General features: G+C 55.5%; 1 protein-coding gene across 12 annotated transcripts in view; it reads left to right on the forward strand.

The window, feature by feature from the left end:
- Window positions 1-25605, forward strand: part of LOC310889060 (CBP80/20-dependent translation initiation factor-like) — a 138963-nt gene that overhangs the window by 15601 nt on the left and 97757 nt on the right. For 8 of the 12 annotated variants that reach the window (XM_083816044.1, XM_083816050.1, XM_083816045.1 and 5 more), the window contains 2 exons: window positions 13408-13620; window positions 17460-17543. In XM_083816044.1, the coding sequence (XP_083672170.1) occupies window positions 13441-13620; window positions 17460-17543 (264 nt within the window). In that variant the 5' untranslated portion in view covers window positions 13408-13440. Of the gene's footprint in view, window positions 1-12509; window positions 12649-13407; window positions 13621-17459; window positions 17544-25605 lie in introns of those variants that run through there. The other 4 variants (XM_083816041.1, XM_083816043.1, XM_083816049.1 and 1 more) reach the window with 2 other exon arrangements.

The following is a 25605-nucleotide window of genomic DNA, read 5'->3' on the forward strand; positions in this document are numbered from 1 at the left end:
TGGGCATGGCTGGGTCTTGCTGGGGCTCCTCGGGGTTGGCACAGCTGTCCTGAAGGTGGATCTTGTTGGGCTTGGATGTCTGCGGGTGGTCGTGGGTCTTCCAGTCCTCACCCAGCCCTGTAGGAACTGCATATCTGGTTGGGTCACGAGGCATGTTTATCAAAATAACTATTTCTGGCATTATTCCTGGCCAGGCTGTGTTTATGGAAAAAAAAAAAACAAAAAACAAAAAACTTGGTGCCTTCTTGTCCTGTTTCTCTTGAGCTGCTGGGTATTTACTCATCGCAGGTACCCCGGAAGCGCTCTGAAAACCAGGACCAAATTTCTGGTGCTCCTCTGCTCCCACCAAGCCCCTCCGAATCCCCAGCATGTTTCCTGTGGCTGGGCTTCATGGTGCTTGTCCATGCCCTCAGAGCCTCTCGGCACGTGGTGTAGAGGGCAGAGGCTGTTCTTTGCAGGCCAAAATCGATTCTGGGTTTTTTGGGCACCGGGCTTGGCATGCAGTGGGTGCTCGGGTTCCCGCGAAACAGCGTGTGGCTGCAGAAGTAGTCGGGAGTGAGCCCTTCTGTCCCCCGAAACAGGCAAGTTTGGGGTTCTTGTCCCAACACACAGCTCAAAATGTGCAAAAAGCCGTAGTGAACAGGGAGGGCAGCCCATCCGGGCTGTCTCCGGGCATTCCCTGGGTAAGGCAGGTAGGTGCCTTCCAGCCGTGCTCTGAACTGCGTGCTTCTCTTGGGTGGCACAGCGTGCAGCTGCGGAGCTGGCTGGCAGCACCCATCCCAGGTGTCACCCGCATTAGGCTGCTCAGCATTTCCCAAAATGCTCCTTTTTCTGCTTAAAGTCCGCTTGGAGGCGATCCGAGCTGCCTCTTCCGCTGCCTGCCAGGCTTGACCTCGGCTGTGCAGCGAACAAACAAGGAGCGGGTGCCCGGGCAGGCCGACAGCTCTGCCTGTCCATTCCTCACCACGAGCCACGTCCGTGTGAGTGTGAAGCCAAAAAAAAAGCTGCTGGTTCGTGTCTGCTGGGGCACTTACCTTGGCCAGCCCCACCACAGAGGTGGGCACGTGGCAGAGTCCCTGACCCCGACGTCAATCCCTTTGCTTCTGGTGTCCTCCTGCCAAGGGTCCTGTCCTGGTAGGAAGCTCGAAGGGCAGGCTGCACCCCTGGCCCTGCTGGGAGGGGAGCTACTGGCGTGAGCAGCACCAAACCTAAACCCTGTGGTTTTTAGGAAGCTATGGTGCCTGTCTGTGCGGCTTTGTGTGTCCGCCCTGCCGCAGGGTCTGCGGGGTTTGTCTGTCGGTGGTCTGACCGCAGCCTCTCAGCGCTGAGTCTGGGCGCGGGCCAGCGTGGTGAAATCCAAGTTTTTAACAATGGAAATCCAAGTTTTTAACAGAATGCATCACTGCTATCAACCCCAAAGGGGTTGATCTCATGCTGTCCTGGAATTACGTTTCTCGGGGCGGCACATCGCCCCGGTTGGGTGGCTAAGCCCTTCCCGTGCATGCCAAAATAATGGTGTTGGGAGAGAAAAGGGAGGTTTGGGGCTGAAGCAGAGCTTTGTAGGAAGGGGGGAATCTAGTGCCAGGGTGGCCGGGACAGCGGGTGACGTGGCAGGGTCTGCGGGGACAGCGGTGGCTGCCGCTGCCTCCTGCCAGGAGCGGGGACTGCAGGCGATGAAGGAACGGCCTCGAAGACGTATTTGTAGGGACGTGCGTGCTCCTAACCAGTTAGTGGCAATAATGATGTTGACAAGCAAAATGCGCTCAACCTGTTTGTCACCTCCGTCTGCTTCATATTAATGAAACCTTCCCGTCCCTCTCCTGTCCGCTGGGGCTTACCCGCGCTGAGCTTCGTTTACCTTTTAGCGATCAAACCCAGCGATCCCCTGGGCTATCGATAAACGTCGCCGCGCGAACGCAGCGTCGCTGCCCCCGGGATTCAGCAGGCTGCTCATCGCTCCTGCCCCCTCACTTGCCCCCTGCCGCTGGAGGTGGCACCCTGGGGACGTGGTGGCTTTCGGGGAGACACACGGTGACTGCTCCGCCGAGCGCGGAGTCTGGAAGCGGTTTGCACAAACAAATGCTCCTGCAGCCTCAAAACCGAGGCTGGTGGCTGGCCAGTAACGCATTAAAATTCCTGTCCGGGGAGTTTCTCCGCTTGCTGTTTGCGGAGCTGGGTTCTTGAAGGATGCGATGTCGAGGTGGGTTGGTTCAAGCTGAGCCGTGGAGAGGAGCTGCTGTGCGTGCCACCACCTTGCGGATGGCAGCGAGCCTCTGCCGGGTGAGGCTCGCTCGGGATCCTGAACCATCCTTTCCCTATTACGCAGGGAGGATTTATGCCGGAGGTCTGGGTGATGGCAAAGCCGAGCCTTTCGGGCGGTGCTGGTTTGCACTGGAATGGCCCACCTGGCTGCAATAAATGTCACTTCTCTGAAATGCGATCGCTGGTCTGGGTGGCGACCTGCTGCCTGAACCACGTCCAGACCGTGGCAGGAATTGGGAGCAGCTAACGAGGACGCCGTCAGCCTCGGGGGAGGGAGAGATTTGGCTGCCAGCTCGGCCCTGGTCAAACACCTGTGCTCAAATACACGAGGGTCAGACACCGTGCCACGTGTCCTGTCCCCAGCAGGTTAGATAAGTGGGTAGGAAGTGGGAGATGCTGCTTGTGGTTGTTGTTTTTTATTTTGTTTTGTTTTGGTTTGGTTTTTTGGTTTATTTCCTTCCCCTGTCTTTGCAAGCTCTTGGCATGTGTCTTCTTCATACCTGGGGGGTGCTAGCAGCAGGGGCTTTAGGGGATGGAGCTCCCTCCGCGGGGTGCTGCTGCCCCCAGCCCTGCCCTCCGCAGCGCCCCGCTGCAGGGATTACTGCAGCCTGCTGACATCTCAGCCCGGGTTGGATGTGTCTTTTAGGATTACGGGGCTTTTCACAGCACAAGTGCCCATTATGTTGCCTCGGTGCCTGAAAAGAAAAGATTTACTTCCTGATAATGGTCTCCCTTCGGCTGTTTGCAAAAGACCCTACGTGCCGGTGGGTGAGCGCGGGGTGGAAACGTGCTCACAAACCACAGGGATCAGCTCGGTCGTCACCACGCGGCGTGCTGGGACGGGGAACAAGCTCTGCTGGACGAGGGGTTTGGCACCGTGAGGGTTCCAGCATGCAGGGAGGATGTCCCTTCTTTCTGTGCTCTTCAGACGTAGGCCTTACGGTGCTGCCTCCTTACCTGCTGGCTGGTACGAGCACGGTGTGTGGTGTTCGGCTCTTGGAGGAGAGGCAGTGCAGCTCCAAAGAGAAGTGCGTGTGAAAGCTCCGTTTCTGCTCTTTCTTCCCTTCTTTCGGTGACCTTTCCTGCGGAAAGGTGAAAAATGACAAGAATAAGATGTGACGTGGGCTCTTGTTTCAATAGCTTTCAGCAGAAGGAACTGAACGTGAAAACAGATCCTGCCTGCCGTAAGTCACAGCTTGTCGCAGCCACCCGCGTACGTAACAAAACTCAGGCTGTGCTTGACTCAGGGGCCGCTGGTTCTTTTTTACGACCTGTTGGAAATCCTATTTCTGGAAATGCCAACGTAACTTCATGCGTTGTCTTTGTATAAGAGCAAGGTCCAGGGAGCGCACCTTGCCGTCACGCCATAGCCAGAGCGATGCCCAGCCAGCCCAGCCCCATGTCAAGGAGCATCCCACCACAGGGTGGGACTGGTGTGCCCCTCAGGTGCCCCATAAACCCACCTCCGATCGCCTCCTGAGACCCGGAGGTGCCTGCTCTGGTTGTGGGCTGGTTTTCCCTTTCTTTCCCTTGACAACATCCATCACAAACCAAAGGCGACGTCTTTCCCTCCCAGGCAAGGAAGCGCATCTGTTGGGAAAGCGTCTAGTGCACAGCTTTGACGTAACAAAAGGCGTTTTGTTTCTGAAGGTGCAGAGGTTTTGGTTTTGTTCGACGGGGGGAAAAAATCCACCTCCTAACCGCAGATGTCTTACGGCAGTGAGGCAAGCTGCGCGGTAAATCAGTGCCTGGGTGAGAACGAGGGATTTCTCGCTTCCTCTGCCTTCCTCGCCCTTCCTCCTTGGATCGCTGCGTCAAGGCAGCTGTTTGGGGTCAGATTCTCTGGCCTCTCGCACTTGGCAGTCTCCTGGCTTTTGCTCGCTGTTACCAGGGTCAGCGGCTTTTGGTAGCATCAGTGCGAGCGGCGTAACCCTGCTTGCAGCTGGTGGAGGAGCCAGGCGAGGTGAGCTAGTCCTGTCTGCATCCCGAGCCATTTTGGGGTATTTCCAAACCCAAATCCTGGTGACGGGTTACCCCACAGCGCTGCCGGGAGGGCTCCCTGCGAGGCAGGGCACCGGGGCGCAGCTGGGGATGCCCCCTGGCTGGCACTTACACTTATTTGTATTTATTTTAATGAGATGGCTCCGTCTTGATTTGCCGTGGCATTCGCTGGCTCCGTGACATGCCAGGCACGTCTGTGGCATGGAAACGTGGCAGCTGCTGGGCGCCTGGCCTGTCACTCGGGCTTTTCTGCATCGCCAGGTAGCAGAAACCAGACCCGAGCCTGGAAGGATGATGAAATACATAAAATGCTCAGCCAGCCGTGGGTACATCAAGTATCTGAGAAGCCCGAGGCTAGATCCAGCAGCAGTCGCTCGATGCAAGGTGTTTAGAGCTTAATTAGAAAAGGGTTAGATCCAAGATGTAATGGTTTATATTGCTGTGCTTTACCTTTTGTCATCCAGGATGATACCAGCCAGGGAGCAGCAAACCCAAACCGTGCACGTGGCGCTGCGCCGGTGCTGGCAGAGCTGCGGTGGTTCCTCCTGCCTGCTCCCTGCCCCATGGGAGCTGCCCCCATGGTTTGCTCCGTGCCGAAGCGAGCCCTTGGCAGCAGCGATGAACTGCTCATTTCTTTCACCAGGATGCTCTCGCCGTGTGAGACAGACACGCTGCTAATCGCTCGTTGTCGGAAATCCGCCGGGTTAGGGGAGAGAAAATATTGCTGCTGCAGGGGCTTGCTAAAAGGAGGCTGTGGGAAGTGAGCGGGGCCGTGGTGCTTGGCAGGAGCTTGGACCCCAAATGTGGAGCCGTGAGTCCTCCCAAACACTGCCCTTGTGCTGGCTGCAGCTTTGGGGAGGCCGGTGTGCTGCAGGACCGCTGCCCCGAGCCGTGGCACCGGCAGCAGCAAGGGGGGAGCCCGCTTGGGTCCAGTGCCTGCCTCTCGGCTGCTTTATACCATGCTTGAAGTGATGACAGAGGGGAAAGGGCTTGTTTTACTGCCTGGCCTGAGTGCTGAGAGCCAGACGTAAAACAGAATATTCAGGGACTTAGGCCAGACAATAGCCAGAACCATACAAGTTGAAATACGGCTTGGGCAAGACGGTGGACGTGGGGTGAGGGAGGCTTTGCCCAAGCGCCCTGCCTCTCTGCCCTGCCCCAGCAAGAAGTGCGAGCGGGCAAGGAGGGAGTCCTCTCACTGACAGAAAGGAGCCGTGGGACCTCCGGCTGCGGCTGTCCTGCTGACTTTGAGGACGTAACCCCAGGGACCTCCAAGGTATGAGGGTGCCCTTCGGGAAAGCTTGCCTTGAGCGTAAGTTCCCGTCGCTGGAGCGAGGCGCGAGCTGCGTGGCTGTGAGACGCGGCCAGCAGGGTCCTCCTGCAGAGGAGGTGCCGCGGTTAACGCTTGCAGTGCTCCCAAAACAAGTGAAAACCACGCAGGGAAGTGACGGGGACTCTGGAAGCCCAGCTGCAGCAGGCTCCCGGCAGCGAGGGAGGTGGCTGCGCTGGTACGCGAAGAATTTGCGCCGCAGCTTCCTTTTATAGGAAGCAGCTCCTGCTCCTGGGAAAACACGGCGTGATAGATCCCGCATGGCAAAAAGGTTTCCAGTGATCTGTCAGAGCGGCTCTGGAGGCTGTCAGAGCCTGCCTCGCGGCTACTTGCTGCCGTGCTGGCTGACCTGCTGTGGGATTTTTGGGAGACCATCCGCAAGAGAGCGTGCGTCCTGCGTGTGCCAGGCTGGGTGTTGTTCCTCCTGCCCTCCATTTTCATGTTGGAGGAGCAGCACGGGAACTCTTTCAGCGCTTTGCTGGAGGATAAGTAATGGAGAGATGCAGGTTTTCAGGCTTGGTACCTTAATGCGAGTTTCTCGCCCCATGTCTGAAGAGCCGTGGCCAAGCGTTTGGAAGGGTGGGCTGCGCAGTTGCCACTTGCTGGGTTTGGTGGCTGCTGGTCCTCGTCATTGCTGGGCTTTGATACAGGTGCCTAAATCTGCAGGAGCTCAGTACTGCCTTCGGGAGCTCTGCCTGAACTCTTTTACACTCACCTTGCCTAGATTTTGGTATTAAGTGCACATTAACTGCAGGTAATGTAGCTGGGGAGGAGGAATGCATTTCACACGTCTGCCGCTTGTGTGTGCGCGGTAGCGTGATGCTTCTGTTTCTCCCTGTGCCAGGATCTCCCAAGAAACCCATCACGCGTGAGAAAGCGTGTTAGGCAGTCGGCATGCATCCTGTGAAAGCAAAAAATGCAGGCTCGTGGTGCCGCCTGCCTCCTGTGCTTCTGGAGTGAGCGAGCTGCGGGGAGCACAGCCCTGCAGCCAGGCGCGTCAAGGGCGGCCCTAAGCTGTGCCACCGCTGCGGGCACCTTGCAAACGATTTTTGGGTGCTAGGGACAAGGCCGGGAGTGCTGTGTGGGTGGCTCTGCTGCCCAGGAGAAGCTGCCCAGCCTGAATCCCGCAGCTTCAGCTGTCCTCACCCCAAGCTGTGGCATTTCCATCACTTTGCAAGATGTCCGTGGGAACAGCGGATACTCAGCGCGCTCCCTGAGCGTGGCGCTTCGATACGGAAAACGAAGTTGGACGTGGGTTGCGTGATTGCATCGGGTCACCTGCCACCAGTTGATAACAGAATGGTGTTTTTTAGGCACTAAGGCAGCCTGGAGGCAGTCATTTGCTTTCTGCATGCTCAGTGGAAGCTGCTGACAGCATTACCAGCTGCCATTAGGGCTGACGTGCCACCAGGCTGGGCCTTGGGTAGGATCGGGAAGGCTTGCAGTTGTTGGCTTCGTGGCTGGGAGGACAGTTTGTCTTTCTGGCAAGGAGCAAGGACTGGTTTGGGGAAGATCTCCATGTGGGCAGCACTCTGGCTAACAAGGCTGTCATGCCAGCATCTTCTGGACATGCTGACCCCGCTCCTCACTTCGGGGTATGATGTTTCCATGGGGCTGCAGACCCTGCTCCCCGGGAGCTGGTTCCCCAAGGTGAACGCAAGCCTGGAGCTCCTTTTGGAGGTGGGCTTGGTGCTGTGGGCAGGTCTGTGGGGTCGGCCGGTCTGCTGGGTGGGTGCTGCCTCAGCCGTGCCTGCTGGATGAACACCAAGGTTGCCCAAAAATGCTCGTTCTTCCTGAGCTTATTTGCTGATTAAGGCTAAAACTGCGCAATTGGCGGGCTAAAGGAGGAACCCCATTTAGATCACTCTTTAAAATAACAGCTATTAACTTCATTGTGATATATAATTATTATTAATCACTACTAAGTCATAATAATGGGTTTGCACATCTATAGGCTCTTTCTGCTGCTGGTTCCCTGCCTTGTGGTAACAACGAGCAGGGCTTGGGCTTTGTGGCAAAGGTTTGGAAGGCAATTTGCAGACCCCAAGAGCTTATAGCCTTTGTGCTGTGACAAAGGATGGGGAGACAGGAAAATATAGTAGAGATTCGAGGTTGTTCCCTATTAGTTACCATATAGGATACACCTCTGGGTCGGGAGTCCTGGGCGGCAGGCACTGTGCCACCAGGAGCCCAAGGGACGGCTGCTCCCCAAGGAGCTCACAAGCACATCCCTTTGCTCGGTTTGCGAAGGCATCAGCCCCTTTGTTGCTTGCATGTGGCCTAGGGTTTTTGTTCAAAACCTCTTGTTTGTACGTGCCTCGAGGGTGAGGCGAGGTGGGAAACCTGCTCCCTTCCTGCTGCGGTGGGCATGGGAGGCTGAGACGTGACTCACCCGTACTGCGTGGGCAAGGTTGGTCCCGTGGCACCTGCCCCATTAGGAGGTTGTCATTAAGAGGTTGTGGAGTCCTTGGAGGTCTTGGAGATCCTTGGAGATCTTCAAAAGCCGCCTGAGAAACCTGGACGGGACAACCAGCGACGTGATCCATGTCCCGTGCATCTGGGCTTTGGTGCTCCGCGCTGTCGTGCCATTAGGAGAAACGGTGATTTGGGGCGGCGGTGGGCACGGTGGCGGCGGTGGCGGCTGTTTGTGCAGTGACATTTCTTACCTGCGTTTAGGTGGAAATCTTTCCTGTGTTTACGTGGAAACATCCCGGTGGCTTCTAGAAGCGGGCAGCGAGGAGGTACTTCCCTGGCTGGTAGCTGGATGGGGTTCATTTTGGAAAGGGAGAAGGTTTAACTTTAGTTAGACATCGACGTGGAGGGCAAAGCTTTGCTGGGGGGCTTGAATTGGTCCAGACGGAGCCGGCTGCCTCCCGTCCCGAGGTGGCTCCTGCAAGGAGGAAGGGTCACCATCTGAGCTCCTGCATGGCTCACGTGGGGAGCCAGGGCTCGCAGGAACCAGCAGCGGCACCTCCGTGAGCCTGTGATTGCTTTCTGGTTTTTTTTTGCCAAGCGTGTTCATCTTGCGCTTGTTGGAATTCGGCAAAGCCCAGAAATCCGTGATAGCAGCTGAAAAAGCCCCGTGTGAAAAGGCTTCCTGAGGGTGGCAGCCCTCACCTGGGCACGTTTTGGGGGGCGCTGGGACATCTCTGGTGGAGGCGGGGAAGGCGGTTAGGTGATAACTGGGAGAGACTCTCTGAAGTGGGAGAGACAGCTCAGAATGGAGCAGGCTGAGAGAGCAGGGGAGGATGAATGGTGCAGTGCTTGGACGTCATCTCGCAGGACCGTAAAACCAGTCGGGTTGGAGAAGACTTCGGGGGGGGGTCTCTAGTTCAGCCCCTTGTCCAAAGCATGACTTTGCGTTTGTCCAAAGGACAGCCTTCTGCTGAATGTGGATATTAATTAACCTTTTGCTGCATTGGTCGGCGTGCTCTGACCAAGAAGCCCGGTTATAGGGAGCGGGGTCAGGAGGGAAATCTAAAGGACGGATGCAGAAAAGTCGGAGCCGTGAGTTACCTGGGAGCACCAGGCGGTGCCCGTGCCGCTGTGCCTCCCCTCTGACAGCCCCGCTGGTGACAGCAGCCCGCCAGCAGTGGCTCCAGCTCCGTCGCAGAGCTGTCGGGGGGACGACGACGACCCCGCGGGGTGCTGGTCCCTCTCGTTACGTGACTCACACCGGCTCCACGCGGACTAATCGCGTGAAGGTTATGTACTGCGACTTGTTGGTCGTTTATTTTATTGTGAGCATGAGCTGTCGACCAGCTCGCTTTGCTCTCCGTGCCCGGACGCCTGCTGTAGGGAGCTCTGTGTGCAGTGACGATCCTAAACCCGGCGCAGGGGGTAACTCATCACCGCAAACGCGGGGCGCTTCCACTGCCGAGCTCTGGTTTCCTTTAGGGAGACGGAGGCCCTGAAAATGACTCGTCTTTTGGAGCTTTCTGCTGGAGACCCTGCAACGTCTAAAATACGAGGTTTGGGCTTGTTTGCTGCCCTTTGTGACTTTGGCCAAACCCGCTCCCTCTCAGTCCGTCTCTCCTGCTGCAAATGCGCAAAGCGCTGGCGGGGGGACGTGGAGGAGCATCCCAGGGTGAGACCTTCCCTTGGCTCCGTGCCCTCCAGCATCACCCCAAAAAAAGAGGCAGAAAGCCCTCTCGTGCTGCTGTGGCCCTGGGGACGGGTCACCCTGGGGCCCCGCTGGCTGAGCCCCGCTCCAAGCTGGTGACAGCCATCCCCTTCCCCGTGCACAGGCACCTCCATGCACTGCCGTGCCCTCCAGGACGTGCTGTGCTTCCAGCTCAGGGCCTGACAATTTCTTTAGCACTTCCTATTTAATAATTGGTGCTTTCCACTTGATAATTGGCACTAATTAGCTAAGGGGTGAGAAGCATGCCCCTCCGCCAGGGCTCCGCGCTCTCTGGGGCTCTTCTTTTTTTTATTTTTCTTTTTTTTTTTTTCTTCTGTCTTAACATGCCACATGATTTTGTTCGGGAGCTAATGTGTGATATTGATCTACATAATGAGCCTTTTTGACAGTCTGGGCACATTTGGGAATAATTCCTTGAGCAGACGAAATCCTTAGGCCAGAACTGCTCGTTCTCGGCGGTTTCCAAATGAAGCCGCAATTGTTCCGAAGTGACAGATGAGAAAGAGTTAGGGAGCTGGAAATTACACGGGCTGGGAACAGATTTTTCTTCTTCCCTTCCGGATGGCATGTGACTCACTCAGGTTTTGCTTGGTAATTTTATACTCCTCTCCAACCAGGCTGTAAATACCGGTTCCTGGAGCAGGGGAGGGCGAGGGATGAAATCCGTGTCCCTCCGTGCGGCAGGAGATCCCGGTTCCTCACCCCGCCGCCCGCAGGGAGGGAGGAGCACGAGCCTCGCTGCAAGACTCTGGCCCTAAATCCTGCTTCGTTCGCGTGGAAATGCCCCTTCCCATCCCAGGTGCAAAAGCCTGGTGGTTTCTTTAAGGCGCGAGCGGCATTCAGCCGCAGAAATAGGGACGCGTTTGTTCCCCGGATGCTCCAAGCCACGTGCAAACACCACGCGGCTTTGCAGTTGCACAAGAAGTAGCTGGCAGCTGGTTGATGCAATTTCGCGTTCACTCCCCAGAAGAGGCTGTTGGAGTAGCAGGGCACGGGGCAGAGGAGGGCTCCGTGCGTGTGGTTCCCCTCCTGTGGCTGTTGCAGGGCTGCGACGATGGGTTCGTGGTGCAGAGCCCCCCGGCCACGCCACGCAGCGAGTTCCTCAGTTTCCGCGTTATGTGCAAAATACTTAGTTTCGATGGCCCTTCTCTGACGGTCCTTCATCGTGGCCACCTGCCTTCCAGGGTCAGGGAAACTGGGAGTATGTTCCCCTGGGGCTTTTGCTGGCGTTTGACCGCCTGCCAGCCAGGATGCCCGGAGCCTGCTCCTGGGGTGTCTGGGGGAGCTAAACACGTTTGCCATCACAGGAGATTTGCGCCCAGGCTTCGTCATGTTTATTTCGCAGCTGTAGCCAGCGATCTCCAGTGATTGCCAACCCTCCCCGTGCCGCTTCCGTTTTTAATTTGCCAAGGCTCCCTGGAGGCTGGGCGATGCGGAGCTGCCGTGTGATTAACGAGGAGCCTGCGGCTGCACGAGACGCTGCTCGCAGCCCCAGCAGCTCCCGCCGGGGTCAGTGCCGGGGGGGGGGGGACCTCTTGGGGAACCCGCCGTGGGTTCGTCCTGCAGCCGCGCGGGTCCTCCACGCGAGTGTGCGTGCACAAAATCCAGTGTTTCGTGGGAGCGTCGGGATCGTTGTGCAAGCGGTGATTCGGTGTTGTGCAGTAGCCTCCTTGCACGGTCGTGTGCGTGGGCTGGAAGCTCCTCTGTTGGTCGTGCGATGGAAGAGGGGCACGGCGGCTTGGGGAGGAAGGCGGTGTTTGAGTGTCTGGTGGGCTGCTTGCTCCATCCTGCTTCAGACCCCAGGGAAGAGGCAGAGGGAGGGCTGTGGGGTCGGCATCGCCCACTGGATGCGTGAGCGGCGGCTCCTGGCTCCCTCCTGTGCTCTGGGAGTCGTGTGAACCCTGGTCTCTCTTGAGGAAGCGTCCGTGGCCGCTGTCATTGTGCCAGAGGTGTCCTGGTGCAGTTCCTGTTTCAGGGAGACCACGGCAGGACCCCTCCGTGCCTTTCATTTCTGGCCCTGCTGGCGGCGCGGCTTTTCCAGCAGCCGCCCCGCTCTGCGCCAGGGGAGGTGGCGTCTCGGTGACGTGAAGGAGGTGGCCCGTTGTCAGAAAGCAAAGCTGGCAGGCTTTCCAAGGAGATCGGTATTCTGGCAGGGATGCACTGGGCAGGCACACGTGGTGACCACAGGAGGATCCGCCCGAATGCCCTCGGAGCTGCCCGTACCGGTGATGCTACGTGTGAGGTTTCAGCGGCTTCCCTTCAGTAGATGCACGCCCTTCAAACGTCCTCACTCACAGGGACAGCTGCGGGACCTTGTGCTGAAGTTTTTAATTTCCTCTGTGGATCAGAGGAGGTAAAAGGGGTTTGAGCTCAGTCCCTGGCATCTCCTGCAGGGGCGTACAAGTACGTGGGGGTGCATCCGTTCGCGTGTGTTGGCTTTGGAGAGTGGCAGGGGTTGTTGCTGGGAATGCAGGGGGCTCTGGTTGTGTTTTGCAGCACAGCTCCTAATTCCTTGGTGATCTGTGCCCCGAACGAGACTACCCTACTCTCCCAGTAGGGTTTGTAACGTAAGCCCCTGGGTGATGGCTTCTTATTGTGCTAGCAGTAGCCTGCATGCACGCTTTTAGGAGAGGGCTGTGCTCCTGGAGCAGGAACTGGGGGGACGGGTGGCCGTCGGGACAGTTAGGTGGCAGAACCAAGCCCTGAGAGCCGGTGGTTTAATTCGGTACCTGCCTCTGCTTGTGTTTGCACAGCCTTTTCCTCCTTTGTTCGTGTTCTGACTCTAGCCCGTAAGAACGCGTTTAAGATCTGCACAGAGAGCACGTGGTGATCCGCACGGCAGCTGCCGCTCTGAAGGCGTGCATCCTGGCTGGGCTACCTGCTGGTCCCCTGGCATCAGCCACTCCTGCAGGTACAAGCCCCCGGGGTCCCGGTGCCCCCTGTGGAGCCAGAGCATCCCCGGGGCGATGCGGTCCCTGCGCGGGGCACGGCATCCTGCGGGGCTGCCAGCCAGCCGGCTGATGCAGAGCGCACCGTGGTGCTCTGCAGGATGTTTTCCCCTTTCCTAATGCATTTTTAACAAGCGGAGGCTTTAAAAATAGGTTCTGGTGTGATCGCCGCTTCACCTCCACGTCCAAACCTCCTCGCTGGACCGCTTGCAGGCGCGCTGCTGACTCAGCACCTCGCTCAGCGCCGCGGTCCTAGAGAAGCCTTGCAGCTTCACCTCCCCGGCCACAACCCGAAGCTCGTCATCCTCCCCCTTCCAGCGCAGCCAGCTTCTAAATTAAGCTTTTTTAATTTCTCGGGCGTGTTTATAGAGGTTTTCTGGAGCTTTGGTTGTTGAGGATAGGCCGACGTTGTCGCGGCCCTTAGGTGCGGGATCACAAGATGGGCCTCTTGCTCGTGGATGCGCTGAGCCTCTGAATGTGCCCGTGCAGGGTGAGCCGGGGTGCTGGAGCGGGTGTGCTGGTGTCCGTGTGTCCCGCTGCACGTGGTGGCTCTGAGAGGCTGCACCGTGTACCTCCCCGTGCAGGATTGCAAAGGGAGTCCCTCGGAGCCGGTGGGAGAAAAACGCTCGTGAAGGAAGAAGGGGGCGTCTGTGCCGGTGGGAGAGGCAGGCACAGCTCAGCAGGTGGCCGAGGACTCAGTTTCCACCCTCTTTCCTCCCCAGGCCCCCTCCGTTCCCGCTGTCCCAGCTGCAGTGATGGAAAACTCGTCGGTGGCGTCGGCCTCCTCGGAGGCAGGGAGCAGCCGCTCGCAGGAGATCGAGGAGCTGGAGCGCTTCATCGACAGCTACGTGCTGGAGTACCAGGTGCAGGGGCTGCTGGCCGACAAGACGGAGGGGGACGGGGAGAGCGAGAAGACGCAGTCCAACGTCTCGCAGGTGGGTGGGGAGCGCGGGCTGAGGGGGGGCTGCGGGGCTGGGCGATGCCAAAGCAGCTCTCCTAGCGCAGAAACGCAGTGAAACGGCGGATTTGGGGCAGCTTTCTGCTTCAGCCAGCTGCGAGGACTCCCCGGCTCTGCGTTTTGTGTTTGTCATGAAGTGGGCTTGGGGTCTGCCTTGAGGTTTTTTGGCTTCTCCGGGGTTCCTGTGTCAAGCGAAGGAGGCTGGGGAGAGGCCGCCCTGCACGCGGGGGCTGGCGGGGCGCACGTGTCTGGAAGCGGTGGGTGCTGTTGGGGTGGCACCTCCACGCTGTCCCTTGGGAGCGGACGCATGGAGTGGAGTCTGACCCAAACAGCACCCCGCTTCACCCAAAAAATCCCGCCAGCTTTAGGAAGAGCTGCAGAGACCCAGCAGGGGGGGATCCAAACATTGAGAAGCGCTCCCACATCCCTATGCGCCCGTGCTGCTTCTGTCCATGTGCATGGGGATGTTAGTGAAGAGACAGAGGTGCTAAAGGCAATCAAAAGCCCCACGTGCCGCCTAACAGCGTGTCACGCTGCTGCACGTTTTAATTGGTGCAAGAACCTGTTTGCTTGCTTTGTGAGCGCTGTGTCAGAGAAGCAAACTGCCCTGCTACAGGGGGTGCAAATACCCAGCAACGAGAGCGGTCGCGTAAGGGAGATGAGGTTTGGTGGTGTCATTAGGAGCAAAAAAGAAACGACTTTAAAAATCGGCTTTTTAGCTCCAACAGGAGGAGAAACTAAACCTTAAAAATTGGCTTTTTAGCTCCAACAGGAGGAGAAATTAAACCTCCTGAACTGATGTTGTTGTCCCAAGGGAAATCCTCCGTGTCATGGAGCCAGCGCTGCTGGAGATGGGATGGCCAAATGGCACGGGGCTCGTGCAGGGGGCTGGGGGGCTCTGCTCCGTGCCCTTGGGTTCGTGAGGCTGCAGTGAGCCTGGGTCCGTGCTGTGGGATGGTGGGCACGCTGCTCTCCTGCCCTGCAGGGTGGCAGAAGAACGGGTGCAGGCTATAAACCACGTGCGTGCTGCGCCTGGGGACCGGGTAAGAACGACGTGCTTGAAGCCAGGATAGGCGCTCCCTCCTTGGGGCACTTCACTAACAGAGCAATTCCCGCTGAGCCTTGCCAGGGCTTTCCAGAAGGGACTGGAGGTGTTTAATCATGGGTGGGGTGCCGGGTCCTGCGGGAGGGCGCAGTCCCTGCCCTTTGCCCCAAGACTGGGCAGCAATTCTCAGTCACCGGCACCGTGTGGCTGACGGGATTCCCTCTGCCCCACGGCTGCAGGGGGGCCAGGGCACCTCTTCCCAAGCCGGGCTTGCTCTGGGATGTGATTTCTGCATTATATTACGTATTGGCGTGAAGAAATCACCAGCAAAAGGAACCTCCTAAAGAACAGGTTTTGCTGAAGAGGGGTCTTTTGCGAATTGACGATCAAAGATGTTACAAGTGGGGAAAAATACATTTAAAAATCGAGTGATCCCGAGCACTTCAGTGGTGCGTTTTTTTGTAACCCCAGGCTGGAAAATGGCTGCCTTTGAAGTGATGCTTTGGAGGGGCATCAGGTCAAACGGGCAAGTGCTGCTTTATTTAACGTGTCAAGTTGAGAAACACTATTGAATTAGAAACAAATTAATAGTCAAAGTTTTATAACCACTTTGCAATTCAGAAGAGGCTTAACTCTGAGCAGCAGGAAAACTCTCATCCTGATTTGCCCTTTCCTGTAAAGCAAAAAGTAAATGAAATCGGGAACTCACTTAAAAGCTATCACCCGGACTGAGCGTGAGATGGGAGCGTGGTTGGTAAATGGGGTTTGGTCTGCCCAAACCTCTGCCCTGGAGCCTGCGTCCCCCGCTGCGTCCTCGGGACAAAAGCTGCTAATTCTCCTGAGGGCCCATGTACAGTTTTTACGTTAAGATGTGGACCCCTGGCTGCCACAACCAAATCCATCTTGTGTTTGTGGGAAGTGGGGCTTTGACTTTTCTCCATGGCCTGCCTGCATGAAAGAAGCTACTTTTTTTTTTTTTTAATGTCAATTCTAGGGATACTGCCTTGAAAGGTAATCAGATTTTGTTTTAAAAGAAAAATAGTAACAGAAGACTTGAACACCGAATCTTTTAATTATGCTGCTTTTAAAGGCATCTCAAGTTAAGCAGCTAGATGCGGTTGTACCTCAGACTGTGGGTCCCTACGTGGAAATGGGATTTCTGTGTGACTCTCCGGGGAAATGCAGTATTTCACATTACTCAGGGCTGCGCATGGGACAAGAAGTGAGGCTGAGGTTCTAGATGTATCACCTCCTTTTATCGAGCCGTGCTTTCAGGGACGGACTAAGAAGGAATTACCTGTTGTCTCCAAAAGGCGTTTGCTTTCCCACCTGCACAATAGCCCAGATCTGTGTAAGAAGTGATCTGGAATCGTTTATTTCTGTTTTTCTCTTCCTGATTGCTCCTTATCAGAGCAAGCCATAAACAGGCACGTATCCTGCCCCTTGCTGGAGTAACTGCGAAGGAGCCAGCGCGGGCTGCGTTGGTTTGCCAGCCCGACTGAAGGCAGCAGGCTCCCTTTCAGTGAGAGCTAGAGGAGAAAGGATGGCTTTATGGCTGAGGCGCTGGACTGAGACCAAGAAAATTGTTTTAACTGCAAGGCTCTGCCGGCGACTTAATCTTTAACTTGGGGCAAGTTCCTCAATCTCTCCGGAGTGCTTCCTTGTGGCTGCAGTAATGCTTCCTCGTGCCGGAGAGGGGACGCATCGGGTGCCGCATCCCAAATAGCTGCTCCCTGTGCCCAGAGAGCCCTGCGGGAGGCTCCGACGTGCCAACAGGGGCTGCACGTCGGGGGAGCAGCCCCTGAGAGAGGCAGTGCGAGGCAGAGGTGGGTTGTAACAGCCTGCCAAGGGCCTGGCACGGCCCTTCCAACACGGGGATCACTTTATGTGGCTTTTTGACTCCTCATCCTATTCCGTGGCTTCATCCGTGCCTGCCAGGAAGCTCTCGGTTGGTTGCTGTTTCTGCTGTTTGGATGGAACCCATTTTTTTATATTATTTTCCATCGGATGAGGCCACACACGTGGTACAGTCCCAGGATGAAAGACCTCAGAAATGGGAATGGTCAAAAAGGTTTGGTCTCAGCTGTGGCAGGAAGATCAAAATGATTTTAGGTGTCTTTTTCCTTGTGGAGTGGGTGTCAAATGGCCCCAAATTGAAATGATGCATTGCTGCAGCTGTGGCGCAATGTTTTGGCTGAACCTGCAGCGCTGTTTTCCGTCTCATTTAAAAATAAAAACATCGCCTTTTTTGATCCCCCTCATCCTCTGTAAAGGTGCAGCTGAGGTGGGCAGGCTGTGCTGGCCCCAGGCCACCGGGGTTTGGAGCCTGCAGGGAAAAGCAGGGGGTGTTTTTCTTGCAGAGCGCCCTTCGGCTGCCCGCAGCACTGCGGCTGGTGCGCGGGGATGGCTCTCACAGCTTTCGGTGGCAACAGCTTCTCCGGGAGTTTCCTGCAATTGTTCACGAATCTTTCCCCCGTTTGCCATCCGCGGGTGGAGCGTTTCCCAGCCAAAGCTTTTGAGATCATCCCTCGCTGTGAAAGGGAGCCCTGTTTCTCTGGAAAAAGAGATGGTGCCGCGGAGGGAAGGCTGGGGCTGCCAGGGGCACGAGTCACGCCGCCCTTTGCCAACAGTCCCTCCTGAAAACACGCTTACCCGCAGGCGTGCGGTGATGCCCTTGGCCCGGACGGTGTTTGCTGCGTGCTGTGGGCTGACACAGCAGTTTCCCCTGCCCGGCTATTATTTTACACAATGCCTTTCTATCCCTTTTACAGTGGACGGCGGATTGTAGTGAGCAGCTTGATGGCAGCTGTTCCCCATCCAGAGGGAAGGGCTCGTCGTCTCACGAACACAATCAGGTAGGGCTGTGTTTAGCTCTTCCTTCCCGGGCATTGCCTCTCTTCTTCTACTGTGTGTCCCCGGAGGGGCACTGAGCCTGCCCGTGCTGCCAGCTCAGCATTGTGGTGGTTCCTTCTCTGGGAGGGCTTAGAGGACAGTGGGCTTGGTGGAAACCAAGCGTGGAGAGTCTGCTTTCGCACACTTCAGGAGCAGCATTTTGGGATGCTGTGGCTGGGACGTGGTTGCACGTTCGTCCTTTGGCTTTCGTGCACCCGTGTGTGTGTGTGTGTGTGGTTGTGTGCCACCCAGCCTCTGTTTATCAATGCCCCCGCAAGCTCTGGTAGAAAGCTGCTCCAGGTTTTGGGTGCTGGGGACCAGAGGAGCGTGTGTCGAGCTGCTGACCCATCTCCCAGCCAGGAGCACTGCCTGGGGCACAGGGAGCGGGCTTCTCCCCGACACATCCCAGGGGAGCACTCGGCTTCTTGCCCTTCGGGAGCTGCAGGTGGACGTAGGTGTGCCGTGAGAGACTTCATCCCTCGGGTCTGCTTCCAAAAGCCCACTCCTGCAGAAGCCATGGGAGATGAGCAGCCTCCCAGTGTGCTGATGGATGCTCCATCCAAAAACGTGTTTCTCTGTTAATAAAGAAAAGAAAGTGGGATGTGCCGTCTGTTTCTGAAGAGCTCCTCATCGCACCTGTATGCAGGAGCTGCATAGAGCAGGAAGCAGAGATGTTGCTGAGATAAGGGAGTGCTGTGGAGCTGTGTTTCTTGGTTATGTGTCTGCTGGGACGTTCACTGCACGCAGGGGTGGTGGTGCAGGGAAGAGGGTCACGTCGCTGGGAGGGTGAAGTGGGAAAAGGAGCAAACCCCCAAATCCTGAGAGCCCACGTTGTGTTGGCGTTGGTAGCCCTAGTGGAAGCTGGGTGGGTGTAAGTTGGTTTTGGCGATCATATGTACCTCAGTGAAGTGTATCAACCAGGAATTTAATCTACATCATGGCACGAAACAAGCAAGGAGTGCAAAACCCCGTGAGATAAGGCCAACCTTCTCAGCTCCTAAATATATCCTTATATCTTAGGGGTGATCCTCCAGCAGCGTCAGCTGCAGGACAGGGCTCTGGCCTTGGGGCTCTTGGGTTCCCTCTCCCACAGCAAGGGAAGCACCAAGGGACTGGGACAAAGCTAAAAAATCCCTTTCCATTGAGGGTGAGGAAGACGAGAGCAGAGAGAGGGCAGGGAGAGCTGGCAGGCAGGAGGAAGGGAAGGGCAAGGTAGCTCATCCCATCTGAAATCTCATTTTGGAGAGACTTCGGTGCTCTTGCCCCGCTTGCCATCCTACTGCCTGCAAACATCTGCACGTACCAAAGACAAGACAGGAAGACCTCACTGCATGGGAAGGTGCATGCTGCACGCAGACGCCGCTTCAGCCGAGCCTCTGAAGCTGGCAGACGTGATGGGGGATTCGACTTCTTGCAGCTTTGATTGCCGAAACGCGCCGCGGCAGAGCCTCGGCGAGGCTCCCTCCCTGCTATCACCGCCGCGTGGCACCACGGCTGGCTGCTTGGGATTCAGGTGGGAGGCTCGCCGCCGCCTCGAAGCCTCCTGGGGCTGCTGGGGATGTCGGCAGGGCTGGGTTTTTCCCCCGTGAGGAACATCAGAGGATGGCATCCCGAGCCGGCGGGGCTCCCCGTGCGCTGCATCGCTCCGCCGGCACGAGTGGGGCATCCTTCATCTGCCCTCTGCCTTGCTCCCTTTTGTTCTCTCCTCTGTTTTTATTTTTATTTTTTTCCCCTGGGCATTAAACCCTTTTGATCCACTCCGACGCAGAGCTTGTTTTGTATATACAAATAACATCCGCATATGCCCAAGCTGTGCTTCCTGATCTGTTTTCCTGGCGTTTGGGCTCTCTCCCAGCCTGCAGCAGAGCTAATAATTATCTCCCTCCATGATGGGCTTCCTTTAACAGCGAGTAACAAATTTTCCTTGGCACCAAAGAGGAGCTGCAAGCTATTGTTCTTCCGTCCAGGCAATATTTCTCTTTCTGTTAGTGATATACAAGCGAAACACTGCTGGTGAGAATTCAGTTCAGTTTATTACTCTTTCTGGCTGTGCATTTCTCACTGGTAGCTTTAAACGTTGGAGAGAAAAAAAAACACCTTAATAAGGTGTTTGTCTAGCATGTAAATTATCACTCACTCTTCCAACCTGCCAGGGAAAAAAGCTTGCTAATTATTTCCCGAGGGATGTTGTTACCTTTTTTTCATTGCTATTTTTTATGGATTTTGAGAGTTTTTCTTGGAAAATAGAATTCTCGATTTTCATATTTTATTTCCAGCTGGGATTTTTGTATTGCACGTTGTGCAATAGGCTCCAGTTTTAGTTGAAAAATACTTGGATGTGAGATTCCTGGAGGCTTCAGCTACTCTGGAAAATGTGTGTTATGTGTCGGTGACCGCGACGTACCTCGCGCTGTTCTACCCTGGCGATTGGAAAGGGCATTTGTTCAGAAATCCAGGTTAGTCCTGGAAATGTATTCAGCAGCTTGTTCCCTTTCAGCTAAGGCAGGGTATCCAGGGCCATATTTTCAAAAGTAATTGGCTTCCCGAAGGTTAAAGGGGAGCCGATGCCTGGAATCCCCCTCCGCATCCTAAGTACCTGGTGCCTTTGAAGCTGCTGTCTCTAGTATCTAGCGATGTTAAGGCAAATGAAAGGGAGATTCCTCCCTCCCCCAACAGTGTATGGGTGTGCTGTGTATTTATATAAACGTTTGTACATATTTATTGTGTGTGTGTGTCTATAAGCATCCACAGGATGTTGTACAAGTGGGTTCACAAGGGGCTGAGAGCACTCTGTGGGCAATGTGCCTGTTTAAGGGTAATAGTAAGGTGTCCTAACGCAACCTGCAGTCCAGGATATTCCTAATTTATTTTTTTTTCCCCCTGAGGTTCTCTGATATCTCTGGGAAAGACCACCCCACACGTGTCCTGTTCTCACACTCCTCGCTGAGACAGCTGCTGTTAGCAGCTGTGAGACTATCAGGGTCAGTGCCCCTAGGCCAGCACCCTGCGGTTGCTTAGAAATGGCGAAAATGTCCCCTGAAACCATTAATTCAGGTCCTTTTTGTTCTCTGGGCAGTCTGTGAGGAGGAAAGGATCACACCGTGGAACATGTGCTCACGCAGGACCTCGTGGCATACGTTTTAGGAACTCTTGGCACGCTGAGAAAAGCCCAGTCTCATAATTACATTGTGCTCATCCCTAATTCTCCTCGTTCCCTGCTGTGAACACTAAGCCGTGCTGCATCTGGGGGCTGGGGGATCCCCCCAGAGGTCCTTCAGCCTGTGGGGTGAGAACCACTCCTTCGGTGTGCGTTGGATCCTGTCTGCACTCCGCGTTGCCCCTATAAGCGAGGGAGGCTTAGATAATGGAAGCATTTCAAATCTTTTCACGTTTGGGATTTTTTTTTTTTTTCCTAAAAAGACCTAGTGGGAAGATTTTATATAAATACTCTATTTGCATTCCCCTTGTGGGGCAAGTAGGAAAAACGTTGATACATTTCTGAGAGCAATTCATCAAGCGAGAGGCTGCCGGTATGGTATGCGTTGAGGGATCCAGCGGGGATGTCGGACGTGAAAGGCCTGGCAGCAGCTCCATCCCAGGCTCCAAAAACGGAAAGGGCACTAACAAAAAACAGAGCTTATGAGGGTTTATCCTACTTCTCCGGGTGGAGGGAGAGGGAAGGCCGAAACCCCTTCCTGGCAAGGCCTGTCCCTCCCTGCGGTGCCTGTCCCCCGTCATCACCGAGCAGCAGCCCGTGTTGTTGGCTGCAGATATCTGCACCCAAGCCTTGCTAATAATAAAAGCTTGAGAAGTTCGCACACCTCCACGAGATCAAAGCTAATCTCCTGTGAGACCTCGTCTCCGTGACTCAGCTGCTGAGTGCTGTGCTGGTGGCCTCCCGGGACAGGCCTCATGCTGTGTGAGCTCAGGCTGGAGGCAGAGGACATCTCACCTGCCTGCACACGGGGAGGTGTCTGGCTGCTGTGCTGGGGTGGGATCGGAGGAGATCCCCTTAAAACCCGTAGGTCACTCTGTGTGGCCCACCTGAACCTCAAAGCCCCCTCCGGTGATGAGCACTTGGCTTCCAACCACATGAAGTCACGGCTAGAAAGGCTGTTAGGGTGCCAAATGCTGCGTATTACGGGCAGTAAAATGTGCATGTTGTCACCTAGTTTTGGCAGGTAGGAGACTGGTATTGTGGCTAGCTATTCCATGCCGGTCATCCTCAGGTAGAGTGAGGACCAACATTTGATTTTCTGGTGTGTTTTTGGCCTTCAACTTGGCTTTCCCACTGGATTTGGTTGTGGCTGCCCTGCTGAGGAGCTGCTGGGACGAGCGGCTGCAGACAGACACAGCAGTTGTCTTTGTCTCACTTCCAACAGAGGAAGAGAAAGCGAAAGGCAGGGAGTGACTTTGGGTCTGTGCCAGTGAAAAACAGGTTGTTGTAGCCCTGCCTCGCAGAAAAATAAATTAAATCTCCAAGTGAGGTGACCGGCGCATGATCAAAGAGCAGCCCTGAGAAAACCCGTCTCGTAATGGCTTTCTGTCTGTGACTGCTGTGACACTCCCTCCGTCCAGTGAGCACAGCCCTGCTCGGTTCTGGTCCGAGAGGAGGGCTGCCGGGAAAGGAATTAAATCGTTTAGCTGATGTACAGGTGTAGCTTTCTCTGGGACTTGTGTTTGGGATCCGCCTTGTGAGTCAGCAGCATCCTCTAAAAAGGAACAGCCATGTATTGTTTGATTTATGCTCTCCGTGCTCTCCAGGTTTTGCAACATCCATGTTCATCTGGGACATGAATACACCCAGAATGTATGGGAGGGAGAGGTCACTGTGACCTTTGGGTCCCTGCGCTTTCCATTCCCATCTGCAGCTGACTGCTGGTGGACACAAGATACAAGGCTAGATGGACCTTTGCTCTGTCACTTCCTATATTTTATGGTGTTTCGCCTGGCAGATTGGTTCCGCTTTTCAGCTGTACGAGCTCAATGGCTGCTTTAAGGGTGATATTCATTGTCTAGAACATCTGTGTCATGGCAGTGCATCAGTGGTGTGTGGAGAAAGAAGGGAGGAGAGTAAGCCAGAAACCCCCAAGGTTCAGCATCTGGCCCACGGTGCTGTTCAGTTCAGGACATCAGCATCCCCCTGCAGGCTGGGGCCGGGCTAGATGTGCTCTGCAAAATGGGGTTAATTGCAGAGGGGGCTGCAATGAGCACAGCTCACACCAGGAGGGGACTAAGGGGCTGTGTCTGTGTTTGCCTACACCGTGCTGTCCTTGGCTGGTGGTAAATGAAACGGGATTTCCACCTCAGTGCTAATCTTCTGCCTTTCTGAACGTAGAATTATGTAGAGAAGTTCTGAAGCAACTCGTGCTGTTAGGCTGCCGTCTCAGACTGGAAGGAGTTAGGAGCAGGGGAGTCTGTGGGATGCACGTAGCTTTAGGGCTGCTCCTCAGTGCCCACCTTGGGCGTCGGAAGGGCTGTGAGTGAAATGCTTCTCACCTTTGCTGCCAGCTTTAGAAGAACTGGTGCTGCTTACAGAGCATGGAGGAAGGCATTGTCAAGGTCTGGTGTCATCGGTGGCTTGGGTCAGAGAACGTCTCATCACCTTGAGCCACCGTTTGTGCCGAACGGGCAGAGCGGGAGGGGAGGACAGCCAGCTTTCCCCCGGTGCTTGTGCTGTGCAGGTCTGTGCCCTCTGCACAGGGAAGGGATGGTGGGAGCTGTTTCCTGCAAGGCTCAGGGCTTGCTGCTGGGTTTCTGTGGCCTCACGAAGTGCTCGGTGCCATCCTGAGTGCTTCCAGTGCTCCATCTCCTTTTCATCCATGCAGGTAAACAAGCCATAGAATCATAGAATATCCCGAGTTGGAAGGGACCCATAAGGATCATCAAGTCCAACTCCTGGCACCGCACAGGTCTGCCCAAAGTTTAGACCATGTGACTAAGTGCACAGTCCAAACGCTTCTTAAATTCAGACAGGCTTGGTGCAGTGACTACTTCACTGGGGAACCTGTTCCAGTGTGCGACCACCCTCTCGGTGAAGAACCTCTTCCTGATGTCCGGCCTAAACTTCCCCTGCCTCAGCTTAACACCATTCCCGCAGGTCCTATCACTGGTGTTTACAGTGAATAGGTCACCTGCCTCTCCACTCCCCCTCGCGAGGAAGCTGTAGACCGCGATGAGGTCCCCCCTCAGCCTCCTCTTCTCCAGGCTGAACAGGCCCAGTGCCCTCAGCCGCTCCTCATATGTCTTCCCCTCTAGGCCCTTCACCATCTTCGTCGCCCTCCTCTGGACACTCTCCAACAGTTTCACGTCCTTTTTGTACTGTGGTGCCCAGAACTGCACACAGTGCTCGAGGTGAGGCCGCACCAGCGCAGAGTAGAGTGGGACAATCACTTCCCTCGACCGACTAGCAATGCCGTGCTTGATGCACCCCAGGATACGGCTGGCCCTCCTGGCTGCCAGGGCACACTGCTGGCTCATATTCAACTTGCTGTCAACCACAACCCCCAGGTCCCTCTCTGCGGGGCTGCTCCCCAGCGTCTCATCGCCCAGTCTGTACGTATAGCCAGGGCTGCCTCGTCCCAGGTGCAGGACCTGGCACTTGCCTTTGTTAAACTTCATGCGGTTGGTGATTGCCCAGCTCTCCAATCTGTCCAGATCTCTCTGCAAGGCCTTTCCACCCTCATCCGGGTCCACAACTCCTCCAAGTTTGGTGTTGTTGGCAAATTTGCTCTGAACACCTTCTAGTTCTACATCCAAATCATTTATAAAGACATTGAAGAGGACTGGCCCTAAAATGGAGCCTTGAGGGACCCTACCAGTGACTGTCCGCCAGCCAGATGTGGCCCCATTTACCACAACCCTTTGAGCCCTGCCTGTCAGCCAATTGCTCACCCATCGTAAGATGGTTTTGTTAAGTTGTATGCTGGATATTTTGTCCAGTAGGATCCATCTAGCACATCTTTGGCTAACACATCTCGTGATGCTGTCCAGAGTTGTGCCAAGTGTCTTGCTGTGCCCTCAACAAAGCAGTGAGCAGGTACCATAGCTGGGGAGGACCAGGGAAGGTGGGCACATACCTGGGGGATGAGGGGACAGAGCCAGAGTGGCTGATGGAGAAGCACACAGTACCAGAGCTGCAGTACAGAGCACTGGCTGGATCTGTCCCCATGGCTCATCATCATATGCTAGAGACTTGCAGAGCAAAATGCTATTTTCTGATGCTTGGACACCTTCTTGTGCTGGCACAAGTGATCCTGCTGCAGGCACCCATCAGCATCTCTGTTGGAGGCTGGCCAGATCTGGGGCTGTTTTTTCTGCTGGATTTTTGTTTCAGTTATGCACCAGCTTTAACCCGCTTCAAAAAACAGATGTTTGAGGTTGAGTGCGTGATGTGACACTTCCCATCCCTGGGTACCTGCAGGCACAGAGGTGGTCGGAGGTGTGGGCACCGGTCCCTGCAGGGGGTTGTTCTCTGCTGTGCTTCACCCATCCTTGCAGCATCTCAAAATGCTCCGCCAGAAACTGGTAGAGCTCCAAAACACAGGTGCTGCTGTGTCCCTCACCTCGGCCCCGAGGCTCAGCTTCTTCTCAAAGCTCTGTTGGTTGCAGGCACCCTGATGAAGCAGAGGACGCTGTTTTTTCACCAGCATAAGGCTTCCTGGGGGAGAGGCAGCAGCTGCGGTGTGCTTAGGAGCCTGGATTTGGGGGGTTGAGCTCCCAAAGTGCCTGTGCTGAGGTCTCTGTTTAGGTCTTTGGTTCTCCCAGCTCAGGTGTTCTGCAGAGGACTCGCACAGCAGAGGGCAGGAGTCTGGCTCTGTGGCCGCCACCCCCAGCACCCCCTTATCAGACATCAAGCAGTCGAGAGACACTCCACCTCAAGGCACAAATTCCTTGGAAGCTGGATTGTTTCCTTACCTCTGTTGGTATATCTACTTGTTCTTTTGTATGTGGTTGTTTTTTCTGCATGGTATTTTCATAAGGGTGAAATTTCTGTTCTTTTTTGTTTGTTATTTGTTTTATAGC

The sequence above is a fragment of the Anser anser genome (genome assembly GCF_964211835.1).
Source record: "Anser anser genome assembly, chromosome: Z".
NCBI classification, from domain to species: Eukaryota; Metazoa; Chordata; class Aves; order Anseriformes; family Anatidae; genus Anser; species Anser anser.